Source organism: Talpa occidentalis, unplaced genomic scaffold (assembly GCF_014898055.3).
Source record: "Talpa occidentalis isolate TD23 unplaced genomic scaffold, MPIMG_talOcc4v2.1 talOcc4.6, whole genome shotgun sequence".
Lineage (NCBI taxonomy): Eukaryota > Metazoa > Chordata > Mammalia > Eulipotyphla > Talpidae > Talpa > Talpa occidentalis.
The window spans coordinates 121,990,651-122,015,843 of NW_023604972.1; the positions used below are offsets into that span (position 1 = coordinate 121,990,651).

A 25,193-nucleotide genomic window follows, 5' to 3' on the forward strand; every position below is an offset into this window, starting at 1 on the left:
GGAAGGGATCATGCTCAGCGAAATAAGCCAAAAAGAAAAAGAAAAATACCGGATGGTCTCACTCATAGCAGGAATCTAGAAAACTTAAATAAGGGACCAGGAAAAAGAATAACTATAAGAAAGTGAAAATAAAAATCAACAAAAAACTATGAACCAGAGACACTTTTTGGGGGTGGGGGCTGGGAGGGGAGGGATTGGGGTCAGAATGGGGCATGTGCAGTTGTATGGGGGAATATAAAAATAAAATTTATTATTTAATAAAAAAAAATAAATAAACCATAAAAAAAATCTTCCTATTTTTAAAATAATTATTAAGAAGTGAAATGGCAAGTTATAGACTAGCAAAAAATACTTGTTTTATATATACATATGACAGTATGACAAAGGAATTGTATCCAGATCATATAAAGAACTTGCACTCATCAACATTAACAAAAGGCAAATAACTCAATCAAAAAATAGACAAAAGACTTTAACAGATACTTGCCAAAAGATCTAGATATATATATATATATACACATAGCTAGATATTTTATAATTTTAGCCTTTATATACTAAATCTATAATGCAAATCTAAATGGCCAAAAAAGACATGAAAATGTACATCAAATGGTAGTCAACATTATTTGAGAAATATAAATAAAAATCACAAGACGCTATGTCAAAGTCAACTGTTGCAAATGATGTGTAGCTCTTCTACATTGCTGGTCAGAGACTAGAATGGTATAACCACTTTGGAAAATGGTTGGGTAGTTTCTTGCAAGGTTAACTACATGCCTATGTTATTGTGATCAAGCAATTCTACTCTGAGGTTTTTATCCCAGAGAAATGAAATTTATATTTCCAAAATGGTTTGTACAAGAATGTTAACAAAAACATAAAAAAATGGTCTCAAAATTGAAAAAACCCAAATGTCCATCAGGAACAGAAAGGATTGAAAGTTTGTGGTATGTTCACATAATGGAAATAAAATTCAGCAGTTGAAGAGATGAGCTAAGAGATATGAATCTGCACAGACAAATCTCAAAAACATTTTGCTGAGTGAGACACGTTAGTCACAAAAGAGTAAGAAGTCTGTGACTCCATTTATAAAAACTACTCAGACACTGTCAAAATCAAAGAGTGAAGGGATTCAGAACTGTGATTGCTTGTGGGGCTGGAGGCATGGGGCATCCTACTGGAGTGAAACAAATGTCCTATTGCTTGATGGACGTGATGGTTACATTTCAGATCTATTTCTCATAACATGCTTAAAAGCTTTGACTTTATCATAGGCAAATTTTCCTCTCAAAATGAATGGTCATAAAAAATACATAAAATTAAATCGACACATCATGTAAAGTTAAAGTAATGCAAAGTATAGAGTCTCATTGTAAAAACTCATTCAACAAAATAAAGAAAAAGTAAAATGACTCATTCCCCTTCCTTCTTTAACCCTCCATTTAATTCTCCTATGTGTTCTTTAAACCCAGCCAAATAGCACTAAAAAACAATATAGCTGGGTCAAGTTGGGAATACGGGTCTTGGCAGAAAACAATACCTCTACATGTTTGCTTACATGAAAAGATTTCTCATTAACCAGATTAAGAAAAAAATCATAGGACATGTGCTCTATACTGACATGTGTGTTGGTTTTCTTTGGTGAATTGGATGTGTGTACACTTTTCTCTGCAAGTGCTCAAGTGAGCACTTTCTAAGATTGTCCTGGACTCGGCACATGTGTCCACATGTCTGTGTGGTTTGGTGTGAGGTGGGCATGGGGCTGAAGTCTGAGGAGAACACCTTAGGTCTAGGCAGAGACTCCCAGCTTTGAGCTGCTATGGTCCTTGAGTGACTGGTTACATTCCTGTAGTCATGAGAAACTAGAGATTGGTGAAGACATGTCAAACTTATCAGTTGTTTTGGTAAGTACATTCATTTGTGAAACATTTCTTAAAATCGTCTCCCCTAAACTAAATATAGCTTTTTCCATAACTGCTATCTTTTAGGGTTTGCAGTTGTTCTGGTTTTGTGTGTGTGTGTGTGTATACATATGCATGTGTGCATGGGGTGTGTTTTGGAGTTTCTACAGACTTGTGTCCTTTGTGTTGGGCTAGGTAGCTTTTCCCACTTGGTATTGAGTAAAAATCAAAAGTAGATTTGTAGATTTTAAGATAAGCTAGAAGAACACCAGAGAACAAATTTGTGAGGAGTATCAGATGGAAAGATCTGAAAATAGCAACATTGTTAGGATAAGATGAATAAGGCTAGATGGGAAAACTGGGCAGGGACTCACACTTCTGAGTTTGAGGTGAATGTGTGATACAGGGAAATGAGCAGGATGATGGCTTTTACCTCAGTCATTTAGTGTAAAACATATTTGTAGGTAAAGCATGTGAGAAGTATTCAACTATAGACCCTTCATATGTATAAGTACGGGAAATATTGGAAGTTTAAGATCTAAAGTAATATTTTTGGTTGTTTCCCATTTTCTGGAGAATGGAGATTAATGATCAATGGTCAGTAAGAGTTCACCCTATGGGTGTCTTGTGAATCTGGCCCTCCTTTTAGGAGGACTGAACTCCTGGAGTTGCCTTGAGTGGCAAGAAACCATGCCAGGAGATGGTATCCTAGATAAATGACAGTCTAGCTTCGTGTCACTGACATTGGATTCCAGGGAAACTTCGGCACCTCTTGCCCCCCATGAGTAGTTCAACTCAATTCAATATAATTCTTCCCAGTTCACTTAATTAAAACAATCTTCTTGGTTTCTACCTTGTATTGCTAGGGTAAGGAATGTTCTAAATCTACCCTGTCCAACACAATAGCCACAACACAATGGCCACAAGAAGCATTGTTCTCCCACATGTGGCATTGTTCTCCCACATGTGGTTATTAAACACTTGAAATATGACTAGTTCAAATTGAGATATGCTCTAAATACGAAATAACAGATTTTAAATACGAAATAACAGATTTTAAAGAAATAGTATGCAAAAATTGTAAAATATTTCATTCATATTTTTATTTGTATTAATGAGATGTTGAAATAATATTTCAGATATGTTAGGTTCAATAAAATATTAAAGTCAATCATGGCTTTTCCCCCCAATGTGGTTAATAGAAAACTTAAAATAAATATGTGACTCATACATTTATGGGTCACATGGATTTTGGTGGGACAAAATTATTCTAGGGTATTCTGGGGGGGAAGAAAATAGTATTTGAAGTTTCCAAGTAGTACTATGAGCTAGCTAATTTGGCTCTGTAGGACATTTTAGGGGGCACATTCCACAAATCCCCTTTTCTGAGAATAGGGGAGACTTCCAGAGATGTATACTTGATCCTTTCTCCTCACCACCTCCCTCCTAAATCTCTTCCAGTCTTGAATGGGTTAGTATGGTAAATACATTTCTCTTGCAATGGAATTGCAATTCACACAAGTCTTTACATGGAAATATTAAAAAGCCAAAACTATAGCTTTTATTTCTCAGTGAGCTCTAAAAGACAGAATCTAGTTCAAACTATTGGATAACTTTGAAAGTTACTTGGTTTATCTAGAAGGCTAAATTAACACCACGTGACAGATAATGCTAGTTAAGCCAGGAATAGCACGTACATTTGGCAGGTGCAGCTTGTGATGCTGATAGCAATTGACAATGGAAAACGACATATTTGAAGTGGTATTTGTAGATGATGGATGGGGATGACTGCTTTGTCCCAAAGAATATGGAAATAAAGGAGATATGATTGCCTTCTGAGAGGTGACTATGAAAAGGATGCAAACACCTCAAAAGCAGGATCTCAAATTTAAGTATTCTGGTGTCTACACAGGTATATAAATGAGAAAAGTGGGCCAAACTTCAGAACTGGTGTTTAATTCCCCACTGACAGAAGAAGCCAGAACTCTTTTTTGGCTACTGTTTTGCTCTATGGGTTTGGTATTATTGAATCTAATTTTTAAATGAAATACTTAAATTTTTAAGTGATGACAACTAATTAAAAAATTAACCACTTGAGATCTGAACCAAATGGCTCTAGTCTTAAAATTAACAGCGTTTCCTTTATTTTGCTTCTATAGTTACTGAATTGACTTTTGGTTACATGTTTAATGAAAACTGGACTATACACTGAACAAATTAAGTATCATTTATAGGCACTGCCCATGCTGCCTGGTGCTAATCTTTCTATACCCATGTGAGGCTGTCAATAAATCAGAGGGTTTAAATAATCCGTGGGCCTCAGAGGTTCTTAATGCAATTTGGGGGTTCCAAGACAGGTATCTGTCTTGTAACTCAAGGCTCCTGAGAACTAGTCAGTGTTCTGATAAATCAAAACAATTTCAGCACCAGCAGTTAAGGAGGATTTATATTGAAATGCAACCTACTGTTTCCCTCTGTCCATCTTCCTCCAGACGCTGACTCCTGTAAGTCCCGAATCCAGTATGAGTTTCAGTCTTAAGTAATAATTTTTGTCTGTAAATTGAAGTAGTCAACTGGCACTCTCAGTCTGGCTAATCTAGTCTGTTCTTGGAAGATGGATCTGCTCATCGAACACTCAGTAACTCCATTTTAAAGCCTGAAAGTTCCAGGTACTGCAGAAACATCTGGTTGCTATTAACAATTTCACTTGTGCCAGAATTTCAACAGAATGCCTAATTTTTAGTTTCTTCTTTATAAATTTAGGTGAACAGAAATAAGCACCAATAAAACTCGTTTCCCAGTGGAAAAAACCAAAATCTAAGCCACAAAGTGGGCTCTCTGTTCAAATTAGCTTAATATGAGATGCAATGCCTGTTCTGAACCAAAGAAGTTGCACCAATTCCCCCTCAACATACAGACATCTTGATGAAAATGATTGTTCTCCAGAGGCACCTTAATCTGCCCGTTGGTGCTTATAGTTTCACACTGAAAGAATGTGTCTTAAGAGCATTCCTTTCCAATTGCAGTATCTGAATCCAATGGAAAAAGCCCAATGGCCGCTATGGAAAGAATAAGATATGACAGGAAAATGCAAGAGACTTGTTAAAGCAAGCAGGCAGGTTTGTTCAAGTGGGCAAGGATGTGGTCACCTACTGTGTGAGTGAAAGTGGACAGAATGGTCATCCTCGGTGTCCCCAAGAGAAACCACAGTGAAATGGCTGTCCGCCAGACAGCTGGCTGTGAAGCCAAAGCCAAATCTCTGTTGCCCAAAAGATGAGCACATCATGTGAGAGAGCTGCTGGGCTGTTCTAGTGTTATCTAGTGGCAGCATAGGTTTTGGACATTGTAGATTTCTGTTCTTTCACATATTTTATCCCTGGAAAGTGTGTTATAGAAGTAAACTGTGGAAATCAAGTCCAAGACCACAGTGATCCAGTGCCAGCAGCAGAAAGCACTACATGAAACATTGCAGAGCTCCTGTAAATTAACATAAACTGTGGAATTCAAGGCTCATCTAGACTACATACTGTGAGGGTCCCACTGAGTGTCTGTGGTGTTTGAGAAGCCCTCTTTGACTTCAGGTGGGTCTTGTTACTTTCCTTACACGGAAACTAAAATGAGGTTACTGACATGAATGCGGAGGATTTATAACAAGACATAATTTTACATTAGAGTATATTTTCAGGTCAGTGGAGATAGGAACCCTGATTTGTGCAGGAAGGAGAAGATAATGTTCTTTACCAAACTTTGAAAGCAGGCAGAGACTTTCATTTTTTCTTTGCCCCTTTTTTCTGAGGCCTGTGACACCAAGAGTCAACTTATTCCAGTGGATTTTTGGAAAATTGCTATCAAGAGCATCATGTGAAGGCAAACTGTGTCACATGGGTAGAAGTGAGGTCTGTTAAATTAAATGCCTCTTGTTCGTTGTTTATTGCGATTGGACATTTCTTCTAAGTGATGTACATGTGTCAATTTATTTAGCCATCACAACTTCCCTATGAGGTAGTCTATCTCACTTAACAGATGAAGAGACTGAAGCATTGGTATGTCACATCACCTCTGCGTTAAAAAGCTAGCAGTGCTGGGCCTCCCCTGGTGGTGCAGCGGTTGAGTGCTGGGCTGCGAGGCTGCCCACAGCCTCTGCAGCACCGGTTCATTCCCCGGCCACTGGCGAGGGTCCCACAAAAAACAAAAACAACAACCAAAAAAAAGCTAGCAGTGCTTATTTGGAGTTAGAAGCCAGGCAACTACACTTGAGTGTAACTTGAAGATACTAGGGAGTCTCATGGCAGGCAAGTAGAGTTTTTGGGAGGCGTGTCCTTGGAGAACCAGGATTTAATTCTGCTCTGAATGGGGCCCCCAAGGTCCATGCTATCATTTGGCTGTGCTGCAGGACCTGAAAGAACCAGTGAAGATTTTCTTGCTTGAGTCTGTTGGGGAGAGACTAGGAATTTGGGGGAAGCTTTTGAAATTCATTTGCTTTAAATATTTGACCATTAGATCCCACACTCCTTCCTTTGCACCATTATGCAGTGGGGATGACCCAACACATGGAAACAGAGACAGAGGATTTCTAATCAGCCCTTGAAACCATCATTCCTCACCATATTTCGAATCCCAGATTGGTGGTGTTGACGTCTGGGTCATCCAAAGCACAGGTCAGAAAGTGCTGAGATCCATTGGCTTCCAACTGACTATAGCAGGAGAAGGGATAGTCTTCCAGTTCTGCGTCTTCAAAGTCTCCTGGGGGGAAACAAACCTGTGACTGTTAAAGAGACAAGTCTGGAGGCACGTTAAGGAAATGACAGCCTTTTGTGGCACATGAGCAGGTGATTATTGTTAATCTAAAGATGGAAAACCTAAGGGTGAAGACAAGAAACAGGTTTTCAAAAGACCAAAAATCAAACTTTAATGAGCAGAGTTTTCCAGTAGAAAAAAGATTACCACAATTAATAAATAACATCCAAATAGCTCTGCACTGGGTAAATGCATTAGATGCCTAGAATGAAACACTAAACACACTCTTTTCATGGGATTTTTTTCAGTTGGGTTGTACATTTCAAAGAGATATTTTATCTCCATTATTTGTATGTGATCTAATCTAACCTTAAGGTTACTAATCTTAATTTATTCCTTCCCAAGTTTTTATTTTTATTTTATTTATTTTTTATTATTAATTTTTTATTTTTTACATCTTTTTTTTTTTTAAAGGTTAACAAAAGGTTTATTTACAAGGGAAGGGGAATGAGAAAATGTACAATTCAGGGAGAAAAGAGGGAGATAAATTCTTAAATGCGTCCTACCTGTTCTGCCAAATGACCCGCTGAGACCAAACCAGCCTGGCCAAGAGCAGGAGCCAGGTGTGCCCGACCCCACTAACATGGTTTTATTTACAAACAGAGAAAATGGCTGCTTAACTCCATCCTTAGGTCCTTGCAACTTCCTTTTGGAGATCCTATTCCCAAGTTTTTTTTAATGAAAGAAAATGTTTACTGCCTTACATTCAGAAGTTCACTTCTTTGTAAGAGGTAGTTTTCTTTTGTTTAACTAGGCATCCCAGCTCAAAGTACCAATGATGTTCTCCATTGCATGAATATTTATTTAGGTAATTTAAATGACTAACTGAGATATGTGTGATTAGACATAATGAGATCTGACATGACTCAGCTCTGGTAGATGTCAGCAAGAGTCATGATACTATTCCAGTTCTTATAAACCTTTCTACAGGTCATATATCTAGTAGATACTTAGCACAATTCTGGAAGCGCCACATTTTTTTGTAGCCACTTTCGAAAAAATACAATCGATCACGGATATTATCTGAGTTTTTAAACTGGGTTGAGATTCTAAGACCACGTAGAAATTTTGCATGCATATTTCACAAAAGAAATAGAATACTGAGGCTGAAAAATCTATCAGTAAATATACTCTAACTGGGATTTGAGAACAACTAACATTATTCTCAGAGTGGACAGTATAAATCTGTGCCCACTTCCAAGTATTTTGGTCCAATGATACTAGAAATTAGATGTTTCTAGGGTTTTAAATAGAATATAGAATATATTAAAATTGAACTTCAATGTCCTGAAGGCCAAGGGTGTCCAAATAGCATTCTCATTACATAATAACCCACTACATCTGTGAGAAAGTTAGTAAAATTGGTGTGAGTTTGCTGGATAAGCTCATATAATATACGAAGAACTGGTCACAGTTTTTCCTGCACTCAACGTGGCTATATTTTAAGAAGCAACTCATTTGACTCTTTAACAGATGTTACCAGGCATGATTGTTTTGTAACAAAGAAAAATCTCCTCCCCACTTAACAAATCACATAACGTTGTACAGAGAGCATGTTATCACTGATGTAAGCTGAGCAATTCTTAGTTAAGAGTAATATACACATAGTCAGGACCTGTGGAGCTATGTGAGTTTGAATCTTAACTAGTCTCTTATGTCACTGGGACCCCTCATCAGGATATTCAACCCTCCAAGCCTCAGTGTTCTGGGGTGTCAGTTCATGGTAAGTATGAGGTAGCCCTAAATGAATATATCCAAGGGGGGAGAATAAAATGAGCGCTTAATAAAGGGTGACTATGACTAATAATATTTTTTGAGAAATAAGTAATGAAAAGGTAAAATAAGAATTGGAATTCTGGGCCTCCCCGGTGGCGCAGAGGTTGAGCGCTGGGTTGCGAAGCTGCCCACAGGTTCTGTGCCAGTTCAATCCCCGGCCACTGGGCGAGGGTCCCACATGGCGCACAGACCTCTCCTGCTGCCCACTGCTCCCCTCAGCAGTGTACTTCGTCGATCTGCCTGTTCTGTTCCCCGCTCTGGCTCTGGTGAACTCTCTCATCCTCCCGCGCTTCTGACTGTACCCCGTGCTTGTATAAATAAATAAATAAATCTAAAAAAAAATAAAAGAATTGGAATTCTAAGAATAGACATGAAAACTTGGGGGCCTCTTTGAGAAAGATTTCTACGTCAACTAAAGTTGCTATTGCGATAACTTTGAGAGTTTTTGAACAATGAGTTAGATGATTATTCTTTAAATACTCACTGGCTAAGCATATTTTTCCACACAAAACTATTTTTTGAATATGCATGAGAGGCAAGCGATGTGGTTTAGAAGTTTTCTCCTATTGTAAGAAATTGGTTAAAAGTATATGCGGTTTGGGTTTTTGTTAAGGATCCTCTTCTTCTCTGGATCACCCTTGCAGTTAAGAGACTAATAACGTTTAACAAAATAGCCACAGATTATTTCGTTAATTCCTTATCCTCAAACTGGGAAGGATTTCCATATAATCAGGGGAATTGGTGGTGACAGATCTCCTAAAAATGTTTTTGAAATTTGAAGAGTTGAAGTGAAAACTCAGTTTTCAATTAGAATTGTATTTCATTTAAAAATAGTATGGCCACTGAGAAGAAACTGAGGGAACTTACACTCCAAAGAGCACAATTGTGTGTTTCTTGCTCCCCATCTATCTATGCAAACACAAGGCAACGTTTGCCTTGAAACAATGAACACATCCCCCACAAGATGATTCATACATAGTCACACAGAAAAATGTCAACCCTCTGACAATTCCTTTAATGAAATATTCTAGGGATTTCCATCCTTAGTAATTGCATGACTTAAAATATCTAAACTGAGTCATTAGACTGTTTGTCTTGAAATCTTTGATAAGCAAATACTTCTTAGCTCTTAAAGTAAAATGGTTTAATTCTCAGGAAGACTTTGATGGCCTGAGTTCCCAGGTCACTTGTGCTGCTGCTTCATCTTTGTCTGTGGTTTTATTGGAATTACAGTGGATTTACTAAGTAGCGGTGTCTGCATCCAATACTAAGAATTTTAAGGACCCGAAGGAGAAGAATTATTATATGATGGTAAGTTTGCTGCTAAGGAAGCAATTAAATATATTTCAATGAGGCTTAAATCTTAGATCTTACTCCATTCTGAATCCCATTAAGAATTCTCCTTTAAGGGCCTCCCCTGGTGGCACAGCGGTTAAGCGCTGGGTTGCGAAGCTGCCCACAGGTTCTGCGCCAGTTCGATCCCTGGCCACCGGGCGAGGTCCCACATGGCGCGCTGACCTCTCCTGCCACTCACTGCTCCCCTCAGCAGTGTATTTCATCAGTCTGCCTGTTCTGTTCCCGGCTCTGGCTCTGGTGAATTCTCTCACGCTCCTGCACTTCTGACTGTACCCAGTGCTTGTATAAATAAATAATCTTCTAAAAAAAAAAAAGAATTCTCCATTAAGAATCCCACCTATATCTATGAAAACTAAAGTATTTTGAAGAAATTTTCAAATATTGATTGAATTTCCACTCTGCTGGGGGTTAGCAATGGTCAATGGCAGACAAACCTATCATTTTGAACATGATTTTGTCAAGAAAATTTGTATGCTTTTGGACCCTCATAAAAAGCTAAACAAAACAGATCTAGCTTGATTTCCTGACCAGGTAAATTACCTTGGATATTGTCCAGAGGAAATTATGTAAGAGTGCAGGGTGATACCTAAGATCCATTTTTTTTGGAGAGTCAGAGGCATTCCTTGTTGGCAATTCTAAGACTTTCTAAATCACCCAGAGTATTGTTCCAAGTCCCCATTTTGTATGTTCTAAGAACCAGGGGATTTTGTACCTTGCAGGATGTGCAAACCCCTTTGGTGTTTAGAACACACAAAATGACTGAATACACGGTAAGTCCTGAAACTGCATTCCAACCTAGAGCCAAGCTCAGGTCTGCTAGGCATCAGAACAAGCTGGAGCAAATGCTAGAGGTTATCCAAAATCCTAAAGGAAAGATAGAAATGACTCACCATTCTGTGCATATCCACTTTCTCCACAAACGGCTTGAAGTAAATAGAAAACCATACCAAAAGCAATACCTAGAATTGTCATTCTGAGAGACAGAGAGAGAGGGAGAGAGAGAGACAAGGAAAGAGAGAGAGAGTGAGAGCGAGCAAGCGAGAGAGAGAGAGAGAGAGAGAGAGAGAGAGAGAGAGAGAGGGGCAAGGGCCAGCGTGTGAGCCTGTGTGTCGAATGAATGGAGAAAGAAAAAGACAAAGCAAGAGGGAGTGCAAGAGAGACTTAAATCTACAGTTTTAAGTGTTTATACTTATCTAACCACAGATGGGGGAAGTATAAATACAGAAAAGAAGAAGGCATCTAGAAACAGGAAGTCTGATTACAAGTAGTGCAGCTCTAAGCAGAGGTGGAGGAAATGAAGGAGTATTCCTGGTGTATCGCTCTTATTCCAGAGCAAGGCGGTGGATTCAAAGCTAGATTCAAGCCAGCTCAGCTCAGAGTGTGAATAGGAGCCAAGTTGAAAGACTCACAAGACAAAAATCTGAACTTACAAGGTAATCAACTTGTGAGTTTTGCTTTAGAGGAAAAATTCTGCACTTTATGATGTAATTTGTTGCAGGCTTATTTAAAAAATTTCACACCCAGTCTCTGAACATACGCATTAGAGAGCTTCACAAAGTCAGCAGTTTGTCTGCTGCGTATTCTTTGTATTTTCTTACTCAATATAGTAGGCATGGTAGGCATTCAAGCCCCTGTGGTTAAGGGGTTAAATGTGGCCGGCCACCTGTTTTTGTTAATAAAGCTTTATTGAAGCACAGTTGCTTGTGTGCTTGACCATCAGATTTGAGTGACTGTGACAGAAACTGTATGATGCACTAAGTTTAAAATCTTTATGATCTGATGATTTTTAGAAAAAGTCTGCTGACATCATGTTTAATGGATAAAGTATTTACTTTCTTAGTGTGCTTAAATAGGATTTACTTTGGAAATCTGTGCAAATTCAGGAACACAGGCCACACATAAATCACACCGGTAGCAGCACAAGCCTGAGACAGTGGCAGAGAGACTTCGGATTTTCCCTCGATGTATCTGTCAATCAAAATTGTCCTCAATATGGCCTTATGGTTAAAGTCATGGTGTTTGTCAAGCACAACTGACTTCTTGGCAATAGTTGGATTTTTTCGTTAAGCCATTATCGGTGTTGGAAGGCACAGTTGACAGCAGTCAGACGATGTTCCCTGAAGGACATCCTGTTGTGTATGGCTTTGAGTGAGATGTATAACCTAGATTCAGGCCATAAAACACCACTCTCTGATTCATGGTGGCTCTCTTTGGGAAAAAAGCCACAAGACTGCAATTGCTATGTGATGGGATACTGAGTGGGCAGTGAGTTATGAACTTCTATTTGATTCACTATTATTGGGTAGAATCGGTTCTCTGGGTCTGCTGTACAATTGGCTATATTCACAGCGATGAACATTTCCTATTGTGTAAAACACAATCTTTCAAAGTTGTATGGGTTTGCTTGTCTCCTGCTAATAGTCACTGTGCCAAGCTTACAGAATGAGAAAAGAGGAGGTGTACGAGTCTCTGGAGGCCCCCTTCAGTGGGAAGGAAAATCCGGTCACAGAGTTGGGTGCCCTCTTATAATGCCACGTTCTGGGAGCCAAACAAAAGGGAGGGATATTTCAGAACCAGAAGCCAACTGATTGGGGGCAAATTTTAGCTCCTTCACCTAGCATATCCAAGGGTGACTATTTTGTGATAATCATTTGTGTTCTTATTTCTAACCTTGCTTTGAAAGCTTAGTTAGAAAATCCTAATTCTGATTCACAAAATTGGCATGTTTTGTCTATTGATTTAAATGGACTTTCAAGAAAGCTATAACTACAGATTTCCATAAACTAATGTTCAAGGAGAAACCACAAATTCATCTCTCTATCAACACAGATGTCATACATCGCCCAGGCTTCGCTCCATCGGGGAATAATTGGGTCATGTCTCTTTAAATTCTCTTGTTTATCATTTAAGTGGACTATCATTTTGATTGTATCTCTTTCCTTTAGTTGTGAAGATGTAAGAAGAACAAAGCCAAGACACAATATTTTGGTACAGCATGTGCTAGTTTGCTCAGGGGATTTCCACTGGTGTATTTACTCTCTTTGGGTGGGGTAGGAGAGATGCCAAAGGACTTGAGAGAAACCTAGATAAAATGCGGGGAGTTTAAAGAAATAAGAAGCCTCACTAGTCCTTCTAGAGATTATGGTGGAAGATGATACCTTCTCTGCCTTCTTCACCCAGGTCTTGCTGGTCCTTTGGGAACTTAGGAAAGCTGAGGAAGAACCACTTGCCCACCTGGTCTCCACTGAGAGGCATTTACACTGTGCCTTGTCGTTACTATCCACTGCAGAAGTAGAGAAATAAGAAAAATGCACGAGGAAAGACACTGGGGCAGCTGTGTGCCCTCTGTGAAGTCAGAATCTAAGCGTCGGACTGTGGGCAAAGCAAGTTCTTTGACAAGACAACTTGACTGGGGCGACATCTTCTCCTTTTTGTTTCTCATCACCTCCTTTCAGCACTGTCTTTCCTCTTTATATGTCATCTTGCTGTCGCTCATGAGTTCCTATGATGTGGTGAGTCATAAGAGGAGAGGCATTTTTTTTCTGCCTCATAGATAAGTAGAACAGTGACCTAGGAAGACTCCAGTACCAGTGGTCATGTTGCTCCTTCTTTTTGTTGTGATTGTTCAGACCATTTGTCAAGTAGACAAAGCACAGAAAGAAGGTTTTCTTTTATTTTACACTGCAATACATTATGTGCCCTTTCCATAGAACTGGTAGAGCCCCACAGATTAAGAAAACTGAGCTTTTAGCTATATTTGAAATTCTGCAGTGATAGAGGTGGGAGAGGGTTCCACTCTTGGTTGATGTTTGTTGTTTGTTTACTTGGTCAGAGTTCACCTGGGAACCTCCATGTTTTCTCTAGTTTCTCAACCAGTAAGAATGAATATTTTCTAGGCAAATTCGGGGTAAACTTAATATTAATCTCCACTGGATTTATCTCTTATGAACCAAAAGCTCATTTCCATTTTTACAGAAAGTATAAAATTTGTGGGTAAATACGAGTGCACCATCTCCTGCAGCACCCTTGGGAGAAAAACTGTTTTAAGAGCAAAAAGTATTTCTGTGACTCAGTTTTCAGATGCAGTTGATAAAATAGTCCTTAACCATTTAGTAATTTATCCTAAATGAGAAGATTTAAAAGTTACTCACCTGTGATTGAATACTGCAGAGTAATAACAATGGAACAACAATAACAACAATAACTATAGGCAGTATTGTTGCTATGGTGATATCCTGGACAAAATATCATGTTGGAAAAATACTCAACAAGTTCCAAATACATTCTATAAAATCTGTATTAACTGCCCCCTTCCCCACTTCACTTACCTTCCTTAAATTACAGAAATTATCCATGAAAATGGATAAGTTTTCAGATGAAAATAATCAGATGAAAATAATTTTGGACACTTGTCCTTTGGTGGGGAAAAACAAATCCAGGCCAGCTTAGCTCTTGGGAATTCCCAAGATCTAAAAGAAAAGAAAGATAAAAACACCAATGGTGTCACGTGAGGTAAGATGACTATAGAGAAACTTCATCTTGCTCTAGGACTGAGTGAATTGTGCTTAGCATTTATCAACATGTGCTGAGTCAGACCCTAGCATACTGAGGGGGAGTCCCAGCTTCATAAGTTTCATTTCCAAGAGCATAATATTTTCCTTGTTGTGGCTCTTGTTCATTTCCCTTTCCTCCCCCTCCCCCACGTTTTTAGCCCTATATCTTGCTGTTGTTTGTGTTCTTTCTGAGCAGATTTTGAAATGCCATAGCTGTTTGCCTTCATAAGGTTTTAGTCTCTACATGTGTCAGCTTATTTCTTTTTGCTAAAGATATTTCTGCCAGATATTGAGTATCTCAGTGTCAGGACATTTTGATAGAGACATCTAACGGGCATGCAGCTCCTTGGGGAAGGAGGTAAACCTACTGGCAATGGCTGCAGATCATGGCATTTCCACAGGCAGCTGGTGCTGGTGGTGGGTCTGTCAACAGCTCAAAGCTTTCCTTTTGGGCCCTTCCAGCAGGTAATTCATGACAGGCTCCTGCTCACAACTCTAGTGTCAGATACGGGACCTTTTGAGAAAAATCTAGATTATCTGGCTCTGCTCTATCTTCTTGTGTAATCCTTTGTCTTAGAGTGAGTTCCTATTCTCCCACAGAACATTTTTTTTTTAAAGATTTATTTTATTTATACAAGAACCAGGGTACAGGCCAGATACACTGGAGGGTGAGAGAATTCACCAGAGACAGAGCTGGGAACAGAACAGGCAGATGGACCGAAGACACTGCTGAGGGGAGCAGCGGGTGAGACAGGAGAGGTCTGCCACGCCATGTGGGTTTCTCCCTGGCCTGCCCAGAATTGAACCCGTGCTGCGGAGACTGCAGACAGCTTCACAGCGCTGCGCTCAACTGCCTGCGCCACCAGGGAGGCCCCACAGAACACTTTCTAAGGGACTAAAGTGCTGACACTCACACCAGTGTTCATACTCAGACAATTGGGAAAATTGTTAGGAATTTCAATTCTACTACAAATATTTCCCTTGCCTCCTAAGAACACAGCACCTTTGTGTGACTTGAATCTCCAAGAAAAGCATTAGTCATTTGTAATTTCCCAAGCTAAATAGGCAAAAACAACATTAAAAGTGATCCTGGGTGTACCTTTGTTCATGAAATTTCCACAGAGAAACTGTGAGTGGTCCTAAAACTGAAGAAACAGACTATAAATCCCTGGGCTGGGTTTTTAAGATGCAGCTATTGCTTCAGGATTCTTTTCAAGAAAACAGGGATAGTGCCTACTTTTGCTCTCCCACTGTTAACCTTTATGTTTGTCCCTTATCATTAATTTCAGGAGACTTTGGAATTTAGTACAGAATTTTTTTTCATGGTTGCTGCCTGTATTAGATAGACTCCGCTGCTCAAACAAGGAGCCCAAGACACATATGGAACAACGATAATAACAATAGATGCATATTTATTGCTCACTCATACTAGATGAGCCATGACAGCAAGCAGTTTTATGAGTTCACTCCATTAGGATCCCAGGCTGCCCCATTTCTTAGAATGTTCTGTTTTTCTGTGTGTTAGAGGCTAGCATAACAGTGTCTTTCTCTCATTCCAGCCCTTGTGTATCAAACACAAGGAGAAAGTGAGGAAAAAATCGTTTCCTTTTTTTAAGGACATGATCTAAAAGTTGTATATATCACTTCTATTCATGTCCTAGTGATCAGAAATTACTCTCTATCGTCACATTTACTGCAAAGGAGAAAGGGAAATGTATTCGGAACAGGAGGAGCTGTGTCCCCAATTAAACCCCACTAGTCAAAGGAAGAAGGGCAGAAGGAATGTTGGGGAGAACTAGTAGCGTCTGCAATTATTGTACACTCATAGTTACGCAAAAATGTGTATCACGAGGACCATCAGGAGTAGTAGCTATTTTCACCTGTAGGAGGAGAGAGTGGCCATTGATCTTGGGATTAAAGGCTGTGAAATAACTTATCAGGATCTGAAAGAGTGGACCAAGATCTGATCCAGGCAAAACTTGCACTTGGCTGATGGGAAAATAAGACAATATTTATGCTAGGACCATATTCTCTGATCCCAGAACTTATATCCTAAAAGGCTTTGAAGAGCATTCAAACTCTAAAAGCAAGGTTCTAAATCTAGGTACTCTATGATTTCCTGAAACTCTTAGAAATATATGGGGGTAAAGCCTTTTTCTTTAACTAGACTTTCAAAATTTTAAATCCCGACACATTAACCCAGTGGTGACACTATGTAGATGAATTGTCGTCATGGGCACCATGGACCATGAGACACCCTAGTGGTTGTATCTATTATCTTGATCTGAATTCTGTGTTTTGAGATACTGTGGATCTGGGCCAGTTCTCTCACCCCAATAATAGAAGTTGAGGGGAGTAAGGCCCTCAAGCTATGGCTACTGTGTGGGTTTCTATCCTCCAGAGTGAGGAGCAGACAGGAGAAGGTGGTCCTTTCTTATTTTGTCCTCAGTGACTGGAAGCCAGGCCTTCCACTGGGGAGGTCTCTCATCATTTTCTTCTTTCTAAAGCACTACTAATGCCTCTTTCCAAAGCAACTTTCTTCCTCTCTACAAACAGCACAGCCTATTCCCTTACTTTGCCTATATTGTGTGCTTTCTTAGCTAAATTCTCTTTTCTATGGAAAGGCAAAGGAGGAGATTTATTTCTGCTAAATGCTTTTTTAAGGTGGCAAAGGCAGGCAGAGAACTCTAGACTTTATACCTGTGTACATCCTGCACTTATTTTTCTGAAAGGAATTTTAGTGTTTTCAGTTCACTATGCAAATCTAGATTTTGCCTGCTCTGGTCATCTTACAATGTCTCCCACAAAGACAAAATCCTACCTTAAGTAAAATCTCAGATCCTGTTGGGCAGAAGGTCCTTCATAAAGGCCTCAGGGGCCACCAGATGATGCAGAAGGGAAGTGGAGGAAGGCTCAGCTACGGCATGGTGATGTTTTGGAAATATTAATCATTGCCTCCTCCTTACTACTGCCCAAGAGTTTTACTTCTCTGTTTTGCTCTTCCCATTCCACACTCCTCACACAAGAGCCAGGTTTTCTGAAGTCTTAACTCAGGGAATAAAAGTGCCCATTGTAAACACTGAAGAGAAAAATTTTACCCTGGCTTTTGAATTTCAAAAGTTACCATCAGAAGTAAAAGGAATGGTATAGTCTCATCTCCTTCCTTACTTATTAAGATTATCTCAATTTTTAATTTCTTCTACAGTTGTTTTTGGTAGTTTGTGTATTTCTGGGAATTTGTCTATCACATAGGCTAATTTATCTTTGTACAGTTATTTATAGTATTCCCTTATCACCATTTTTATTATGATAAGATCAGTAGTGATATTGCCTCTTTCATTCCTGATTATAGTAATTTGCATTTTCTCTTTCCCTTAATCAGTTTCTTAAAGTTTTTTGTGAATTTTGTTGATTTTTCAAATATCTTCCTAATTCAGCATAGGTATGAAGTTTTAGGCAAACCATGAAGAGAAGAACAGAGGGCAATACATTGTTGAGTACTGCTGAGAATACCCCTTAAAGCAAAGTCCCATTCTAATATCTGATTGGGGAAAGTATTACTAATAAAAAAAGTCATACTTTAGTATTCAAGTATGATTTAACTAGAATCACAGCACAAATACAGGAAGAGATGAGTCATCAGTTAAAATGATGTGATTTAAAGAATTTTGTGTTGTTCATGGGACTCCAGTGAGACTGATCAAAAATCTCCCATTTCATTAAATGACGAGCATGTAAATATGCACAAAGGATGTTAATCTCTCTTCTCTGAAACTGTCTTTGATTTCGTGATAGCTCTAAAGGATAGACTTCCCCAAGATGTTCCGACAGGCTTCCCCAAGATGTGTCACTTTGTCATTTGGATTGAGTTAGGGTTAATCAAGGCCCTACAGATTCAAGAGAAACTTTTTTAAAAAAAATAATGATGTATCATCATTTTACAACTTTGGTTTTTTTACAGTATAGGATTTTTCCACTCAAGTGTGGTCTCCATAGTTTTCCCTCAACCAATGCACCCCTACTCCTTTGCCATGGTTAATTACCTAGAAGAATGAAAATTGGAGGCAATATTGAGAATTGTTTTTTTTTTTTTTTTTTTTTTTTTTTTTTTTACCAGAAATAACCTTTCTATGGAGGGAACCTATCTATAAGGCAGGGTATGTATAATTCTAGACCATCTGGTTCTTGCCATACAAGTCACCCTCTTCTGGTCATGTGAATTTCCCTCCATCTTTTCTTGAAGCCTCATGCCCCTATTCTATTCCTTAGCTCAATATATATACACTCATTTTGCCCCATCTATTTTAGAATCTATATCCACGTAGATTCTTCATATATAGTTAATTTTGTTTTTTTTCCCTCCTACTGATCTGTCTGATGTTAAGGTAATTGCTTGGCCAGTCAAGAAGAGCTCAGAGGAACAGGGGGATATACACTCTCTATCCCTATAGCTACAAGTGTGGTGGGAAGCATATGTGACTAATAGGTCGCCGATGTGTTCTTTTGGGTCTGAGAAATTGGATAAGATTAGTATGTGGTTGAATGAACGGTGGCTGTCTTTCCAAAAGCATAGTGGTGAGAAGCATGGGTGGTCACAATTGGTTAAAAAAAAACAGCTCTTAATGTTAGTGAACAGTTGACTCTCTTTGCTTTAAGAAAATAAATGACCGATGTATGTATGTGGCACACATATAGGTTTGGAGGCAGGACTCTGAAAACCAAAGAAAAGAAAGAGTGAAGGACCAAGGAGAGAGATACTACATGATATGACAATTGACATATGACAATTAGCCTTTGAACAAATTGAGAGTGTTAGACTATGTTGTGGGACGCCATACCAAATTCCCAAGAAACACACCAAAATTTCTACTATTTATCTGTGCTTTACTCAGTCAAGTCTAATGAGCCTAGTTTTACACTGGCTATATGGCAGGCACAAGGTTGTTAAAAGTATTTGGTGGTTTTTATGGATCTTTAGGCTTCTGCAGAGATACTCAAAGGATACAGGGTGAGGGTGACAATATCTCCACCTGTCACCCCTATAATTAGCAAGGTCTCTTGTTAATTTTTAAATATATTGCTACTCTTTTTAAAACACAAAAGCAATAACTCTTAGACAAAAATATAGTGGATATCAGAATAAAAGGGGGAGGGGAGAGAAAATGGGTAGAGGGGGCCACTTAGATAGTCAAAATGGCACTAGAACTATGGTGGTGGTGGGTGTGGTGTGGTGTAGACACACATTGAGGTGTGCAACTCTACTCCAAAACTTATGCAGAATTGTAAATTAATGGTAAATCAATAAAATTTTATTTAAAAATTTTTATTAAAATTTCATTCTTAGGAGCTTTTGAATGAAAACTGTGGAAACAGATGATCTCCAACATCATCTATGTGGAGTTGCAGAATAAATGAGTAAAGAAAGAAACCAAAAGATATCTCTCATCTTTTGAATTTTCTAGCAATCTTGATATTAGCAACAGGCAAGGGAAAAAACAGATGGGGGCAGTAAAAACTCCAGAGTGACAATTTAAAGAGACGCAGTCTATTCCTGCAACTAATTAATCTTGCTTGTTTAATTCTTTAAACTTTCTGCTCTGCTTAACAGATTTTTGGCACTGCCTTTATGGTCTAAGTGCCTTACTTCCCATTTTCTCTTGTCATACTGTGGTCAGACCTGAACTGGAAATACAATCCCTGCCTTAGAAGTCGCTGTACTATATTCTTCAGGTCCACAATGATGGGTTGCCTAAGCTTAAAATATTTCTGCTCCTTCTGAGGATGCTGATAACATCAGCACCTGATGACACCTGAGGGTTTTTTTTTTTTTAACACAGAAGGGAAAAACTACTCCAGAATTATTACCAATTTTCTTGTGATCAATTATTCATAGACTGCCTGTGGCCCCATCGACCTGAGAATGAAGAAATTCTGCCCTTCTCCTGCATGTTTCCAGATTTCCTTCTCTCCAAAATATTCTTCTAGCACTGGGCCCTTGAAAAGAACCTTTTCTAAGAACCAACTCTTCTGTCTTCCTGACGTGGTGGTACCCACTAATGAAACACTTCCTTTGTGGAAACAGTCTTGTGGTTCAGAGTCTGGCCTTATGAGTATGAGCAATACAACTCAGTTAGGTCAGCAACAATTCCAAGTGAAGCTCAGCAGGTACAGAAGTATCAGTTATTTATTTAATTGATATTAGAGGTCAAAATTCAGCTGTCGTCTCTTCTTTTGACCATGGCATTTAACATATCCCAACCTAGGCTGCATGATAAGAGAGAGAACAGACCATGATAACAACCTTATATAATAGAAACTCTCTTATCTGATCTTACCATAACTAACCCTTCAGATTAACCAATGGTCTCTGTTTCCCCTGTAAGTATAGACCAAGTGGCTAAGGAACACTGACCACCCAAGGCACACTGCTCTGACCAGTGGAGTAAATTGCATTTATCTGTAAATTTATTTATGCCCGGTATACTTGTTGTAATTACAGAGGTTAGTTAAGCACTAAATGGATTGATGAACCCTCAATATAATATAAAAATAATTATTTCTATGAAGAAATATTTGAATTATTTGAAAAACAAAGTTGATTTATCCAACTTTTTTTTTAAAAGATTTATTTATTTATGCATGCAAGCACTAAAGTACAGGCCAGAGGTATGCAGAGTGAGAGGATTCACCAGAGACAGAGTGGGGAGCAGAACAGGCAAATTTACTGAAATACACTGCTGAGGGGAGCAGTGGGCGAGACAGGAGAGGTCTGCTGCACCATGTGGGTAGCTCCCCAGCCGGGGATTGAACTTGTGCTGCAGTGGCTGCAGATAGCTCCACAGCTGGGGCGTCTTAACCCCTTGTGCCACCAGGGAGGCCCCATCCAACTTTATTTTGAATTGAAATATTGCAATCAAACTAGGAGTCAGACAATTGTTGATTGAAAAGAAAATATCATAAACATCTAAAGGCACTCTTCACCAATTTGAAAAGTTTATTAGTCCTTTAAGAGTAATAGAAACTGGACATCCCTGGATAAAGCTTTATGAGTATACATGATAACGGCATCAAACTCCAATGAGGAGCTGTACTCAAAAGCCAGCCTGTAGTCTTATCTCAAGTTGATGGTAAATGAACACAAAATAATTTCTTTTAAGTCAAAAATGTTTAGGTCATGATTTCTTAATTCTAGTAGAAACATTCATATTGATTCTATTATTTTTCTAGTTGAATTCCCATTCCTGATAGGACAGAGTGCTTCTATAGTAATAGTTTTGATTGTTGCTTACTCTGCACATTTATTTCTTTATGCCTTGCTATAAAATGTGCCTTTTTAAATGGTAGTATTATTCTCATTTTATAGAAGCATTATCTAAAATTTAGAAGTGTTCAATGATCTACTCAAAGTTATACATCCATACCAAGAAATAAATAAAAAAATTAGGGGTAAAATTTTTTTCTAAATAACTCTATAATAGCATTCACTAATTTATTCATTTTTAAAAATTTTCATTGAGAAACAGGAACTAGATCTCAAGATTATGCAAAGATTTTTTAAAATACATCATCTCTCATCAGGAAAGGAAACAGTAATTAAAACAGATAATTAAAATACAGCATAGAAAAGTTTCGGTGCCATTAGAGTTATAGATCATTTCAGAGAAATCTTTCAGGGTGGTAGACAAAACACTCAGATTTCTAATTTTGAAAGTACATAAAATAATGCCTATGCAAGAGATAGACATGAGTCTGAAGGTATTTAGCAGGAACATGGCATGTAACAGGGATTCAGCAAGTTGTTGCTATTCCTGCTGATTAGGCTATCAGATCTGTTTTCTTTGTTATCTTCTGTACAAAGTCAAGCAGTTCAAAATAAAAGCAGGCAAATTAATCTAAGAACCCCGGTGTGCAATGCACCGAACCTTGTTCCTCTTAGCATCCTGTGCTGGTGCTATGTAGTGGCAGCCCTTGCGTATCATCTCCCAGTCGGCCTGATTACACCGGGATGCAGGAGAGGCGCAGCCAGGGAAGAGGGAACAAAGCTTCCCACTCTCTGAAATGACTTTTAAAAACTCATCGTATTAGTGGGAGGAGGGTTTGCAGTAAGCAGTTTTTTCCAGACCTGCATTTATTTCGAAGCGTTAGGGTAGACCATTCCCCCTGTATTTATCTTTCCTGTATTTTTTATTAGGCAAAAAAGAAAGTGTTTTTCACTCTCAACTTTCTTGTAGATAGAACTTTTTTTTTCCATTTTTGTTCCCACCAATTTTGGCTCACTATTGCTCAGATGGTTTTCTCTGTTTTGGTCACTAAGATGATAGTTCATTACTGGGTTTCACATTCACAAGTAAACTGAGACATGGGATCTGAAAGTATATCACACTATGTTCAAAGCTATAGTTATCTGGAAGGATTCATTTTCATCATTTGGAAAACTAAATTGAAAAATTTAGTAAAGATAATAAAAAAGAATATTGGATGCAGGCACTTAATGCTAACCATGACTCCAAACACAGATTTCATCAACCGGCAACATCTCATTTCTTCAACAGTTTAGTCAGAAAGCATCACTTTCAGTCTTTGATTAACATTGAAAAAGAAACTGGTGCCTCTACCCTTTTCCCTCAACTTTCTAGGTAGATGTTTTGCAATTACAAGAAATGTTTGTTTAGGAAGCAACTTAGGGAATGACTATGAAGCAAACTAAGAAGCCGTTAAGAATTGCTGTCACCCTTGTCGTGGAGGAAGCCTAAGAATGTTTATGAAAAGAAAACTCTGGAAGTTCTAGGCATGAATGGAAAGAACCCAGATAAATACATTTCATAGTAGGAAAGGTACTAAGTAGCAAACAATCCTTTGCAGAGAGGAAAAAACAACCTTAGTAGGCTTGAGATTAACAATAGCTCCTAAGAGAGCCAGTGAGTAAATGTGCACATGTAACGCTCAGTATCCTTTCCTTCCTCGGCACCATCACGGCAAACACCTGCTGAGCACTTTGACTAATCACGCTTATTATCACAACCACCTCTTCAGTAGGAAACAGAAACTTTGATCTATTAAATAACCTGCCCCAGGGTAACAGACTTTTATGCGAGGAAGATACAGCTGTGTCTGATTCCAAACCCAGCCTCTCCACTGCTCTACTAGCCTGCCTCAAAGATATAACCGAGAGCTGATACGTCGAAAATTAGTTTGGACCTAGAAAAAAGACTTTTGCAAAACCTTTTCAGTAAAATGCCTCAATCCTCTTTCAGAAAGACACCACCTGAACTTCTTTTCCTCCATTGCTGAACAGCGTCTTTTGGTTTTCACATGCAAGGAGAATAATACTGAATTGATGCAAATCTCCTATTCACCATGTTTTCACTGCTGCAAAGTCTCCCAGTCCATTAGCTATCAGGATAGTTCTCTGTTTCTCTCCGAGTTCAATCCCGCTTAGTTTACGATCAGAGAATGGAACTAGGGATTCCAACAGTGTCTATCAGCGCTGACTCTCTTGAAAGTCCTCCCATATTTGCTGTGAACTGAAAAACTGCTCCAGCACATAGGGGGCCAATGCCTATATTGATGCCATATTCGTGAAACAAAAAAGAAAAGAAATATCATTCACATTTTTCAGGGACAAGGTAACTTTCTACTTAAAATTTTCAAATGTGCAAATGGATTGACTTCAAGTTTAAAGAAAAGATGAAATTGGTTTACTGACCTGGCTCAGTATGCCCTCACATCTCATTTTCATCCCCAATGAAAGCGAGTCATGGTCTTTAACATATTTTTGCCCAGTTTTTTTTCCTTTTCATTCTTTCCCTCTTTTGTTACAGATAACCCAGAGCTGGCTCCATTCTGGTTGGCTACAACACTCCCATCTTTGTTATCTTTCACTGAGTTTCTGTGTCAAAGAGGCAACATCTTTATCATTGCAGGCAACATCTTGATGTTTTCTGATGATTTACCAACATGCTTGCTGAACAACAAGAAAAGGTGCTCAGGTAGGAAACTTTAGAGAGATTGGGTTTTCCTGTTTACATAGTTTACACAACAGTTCTATCTTGACACACCAGCTTTTAGTTTTGTGATGTACCAGAGGTTGACTTTGAAGCAGTGGTATGCTATGAAACTGAGTTCAAACAAGATTTGATCTTGTTTTCCAGGAGATAAAAACACCCTAAAAATCTTGAGTCACTTTTGAATTGTGATTAAAGGACTCCCACCTACTTTCCTACTGGATTCTGAAGTCCAGCTCATTCTAAACGTTTTCTTCGATAGGCTTTTTGAACTATTAACCAGCCTGTGGAATCAGTCAGCACTTTGGGTCAGAACCAGTGTGCTATCAATTTTTGCTTACTGATGCAAATTGATCTTGAACAAGTTGCAGGAACAAAAAGCTTTCTTTAATATGACACTCACTTGTGGTTTACAGGTGTTAAAAGCATTTTCCCCAATAAAGGGACACCCAAAATACATGCAATTAGCACTTTGACAATTACATAAAAAAACGGATGGATGGTTTATCTGAGTAATTCTGGAACTCAAAACTCTAAACCCTCTAAAAACTTAATTGTCATTTTAAGTTTGTTTGTTTTTTAAAGATTTATTTATTTATTTATACAAGCACTGGGTGCCATGTGGGACCCTCACCCGGTGGCTGGGGATCCAACTGGCGCTGCAGAGGCTGCAGGCAGCTTCACAACCCAGCGCTCAACTGCTGCGCCACTGGGGAGGCCCATATTTTCATGTGTCCTTAATAGGAAATATTTTACATGTACCAGTGTTCAGCATCAAAAACATGATATCCACACAATGGCTTACA

At 38.7% G+C, this 25,193-nt stretch overlaps 1 protein-coding gene and 1 long non-coding RNA gene across 4 annotated transcripts in view; one reads left to right on the plus strand and one right to left on the minus strand.

The window, feature by feature from the left end:
• Nucleotides 1-10,959, minus strand: part of IL7R (interleukin 7 receptor) — a 26,061-nt gene extending 15,102 nt beyond the window's left edge. For both annotated transcript variants that reach the window (XM_037530300.2, XM_054688205.1), the window contains exons 1-2: nt 10,721-10,959; nt 6,506-6,644 (exon numbers count right to left, since the gene is read on the minus strand). In XM_037530300.2, coding sequence (XP_037386197.1) covers nt 6,506-6,644; nt 10,721-10,802 — 221 coding nt within the window. In that variant the 5' untranslated portion in view covers nt 10,803-10,959. The remainder of the gene's footprint in view (nt 1-6,505; nt 6,645-10,720) is intronic.
• Nucleotides 8,244-25,193, plus strand: part of LOC119261072 (uncharacterized) — a 22,860-nt gene continuing 5,910 nt past the window's right edge. The window contains exons 1-4 of one of the 2 annotated variants that reach the window (XR_005128898.2): nt 8,244-8,421; nt 9,630-9,785; nt 13,011-13,342; nt 24,205-24,372. This is a non-coding gene — a long non-coding RNA (uncharacterized LOC119261072). The remainder of the gene's footprint in view (nt 8,422-9,629; nt 9,786-13,010; nt 13,343-24,204; nt 24,373-25,193) is intronic. The other variant, XR_005128899.2, reaches the window with a different exon arrangement.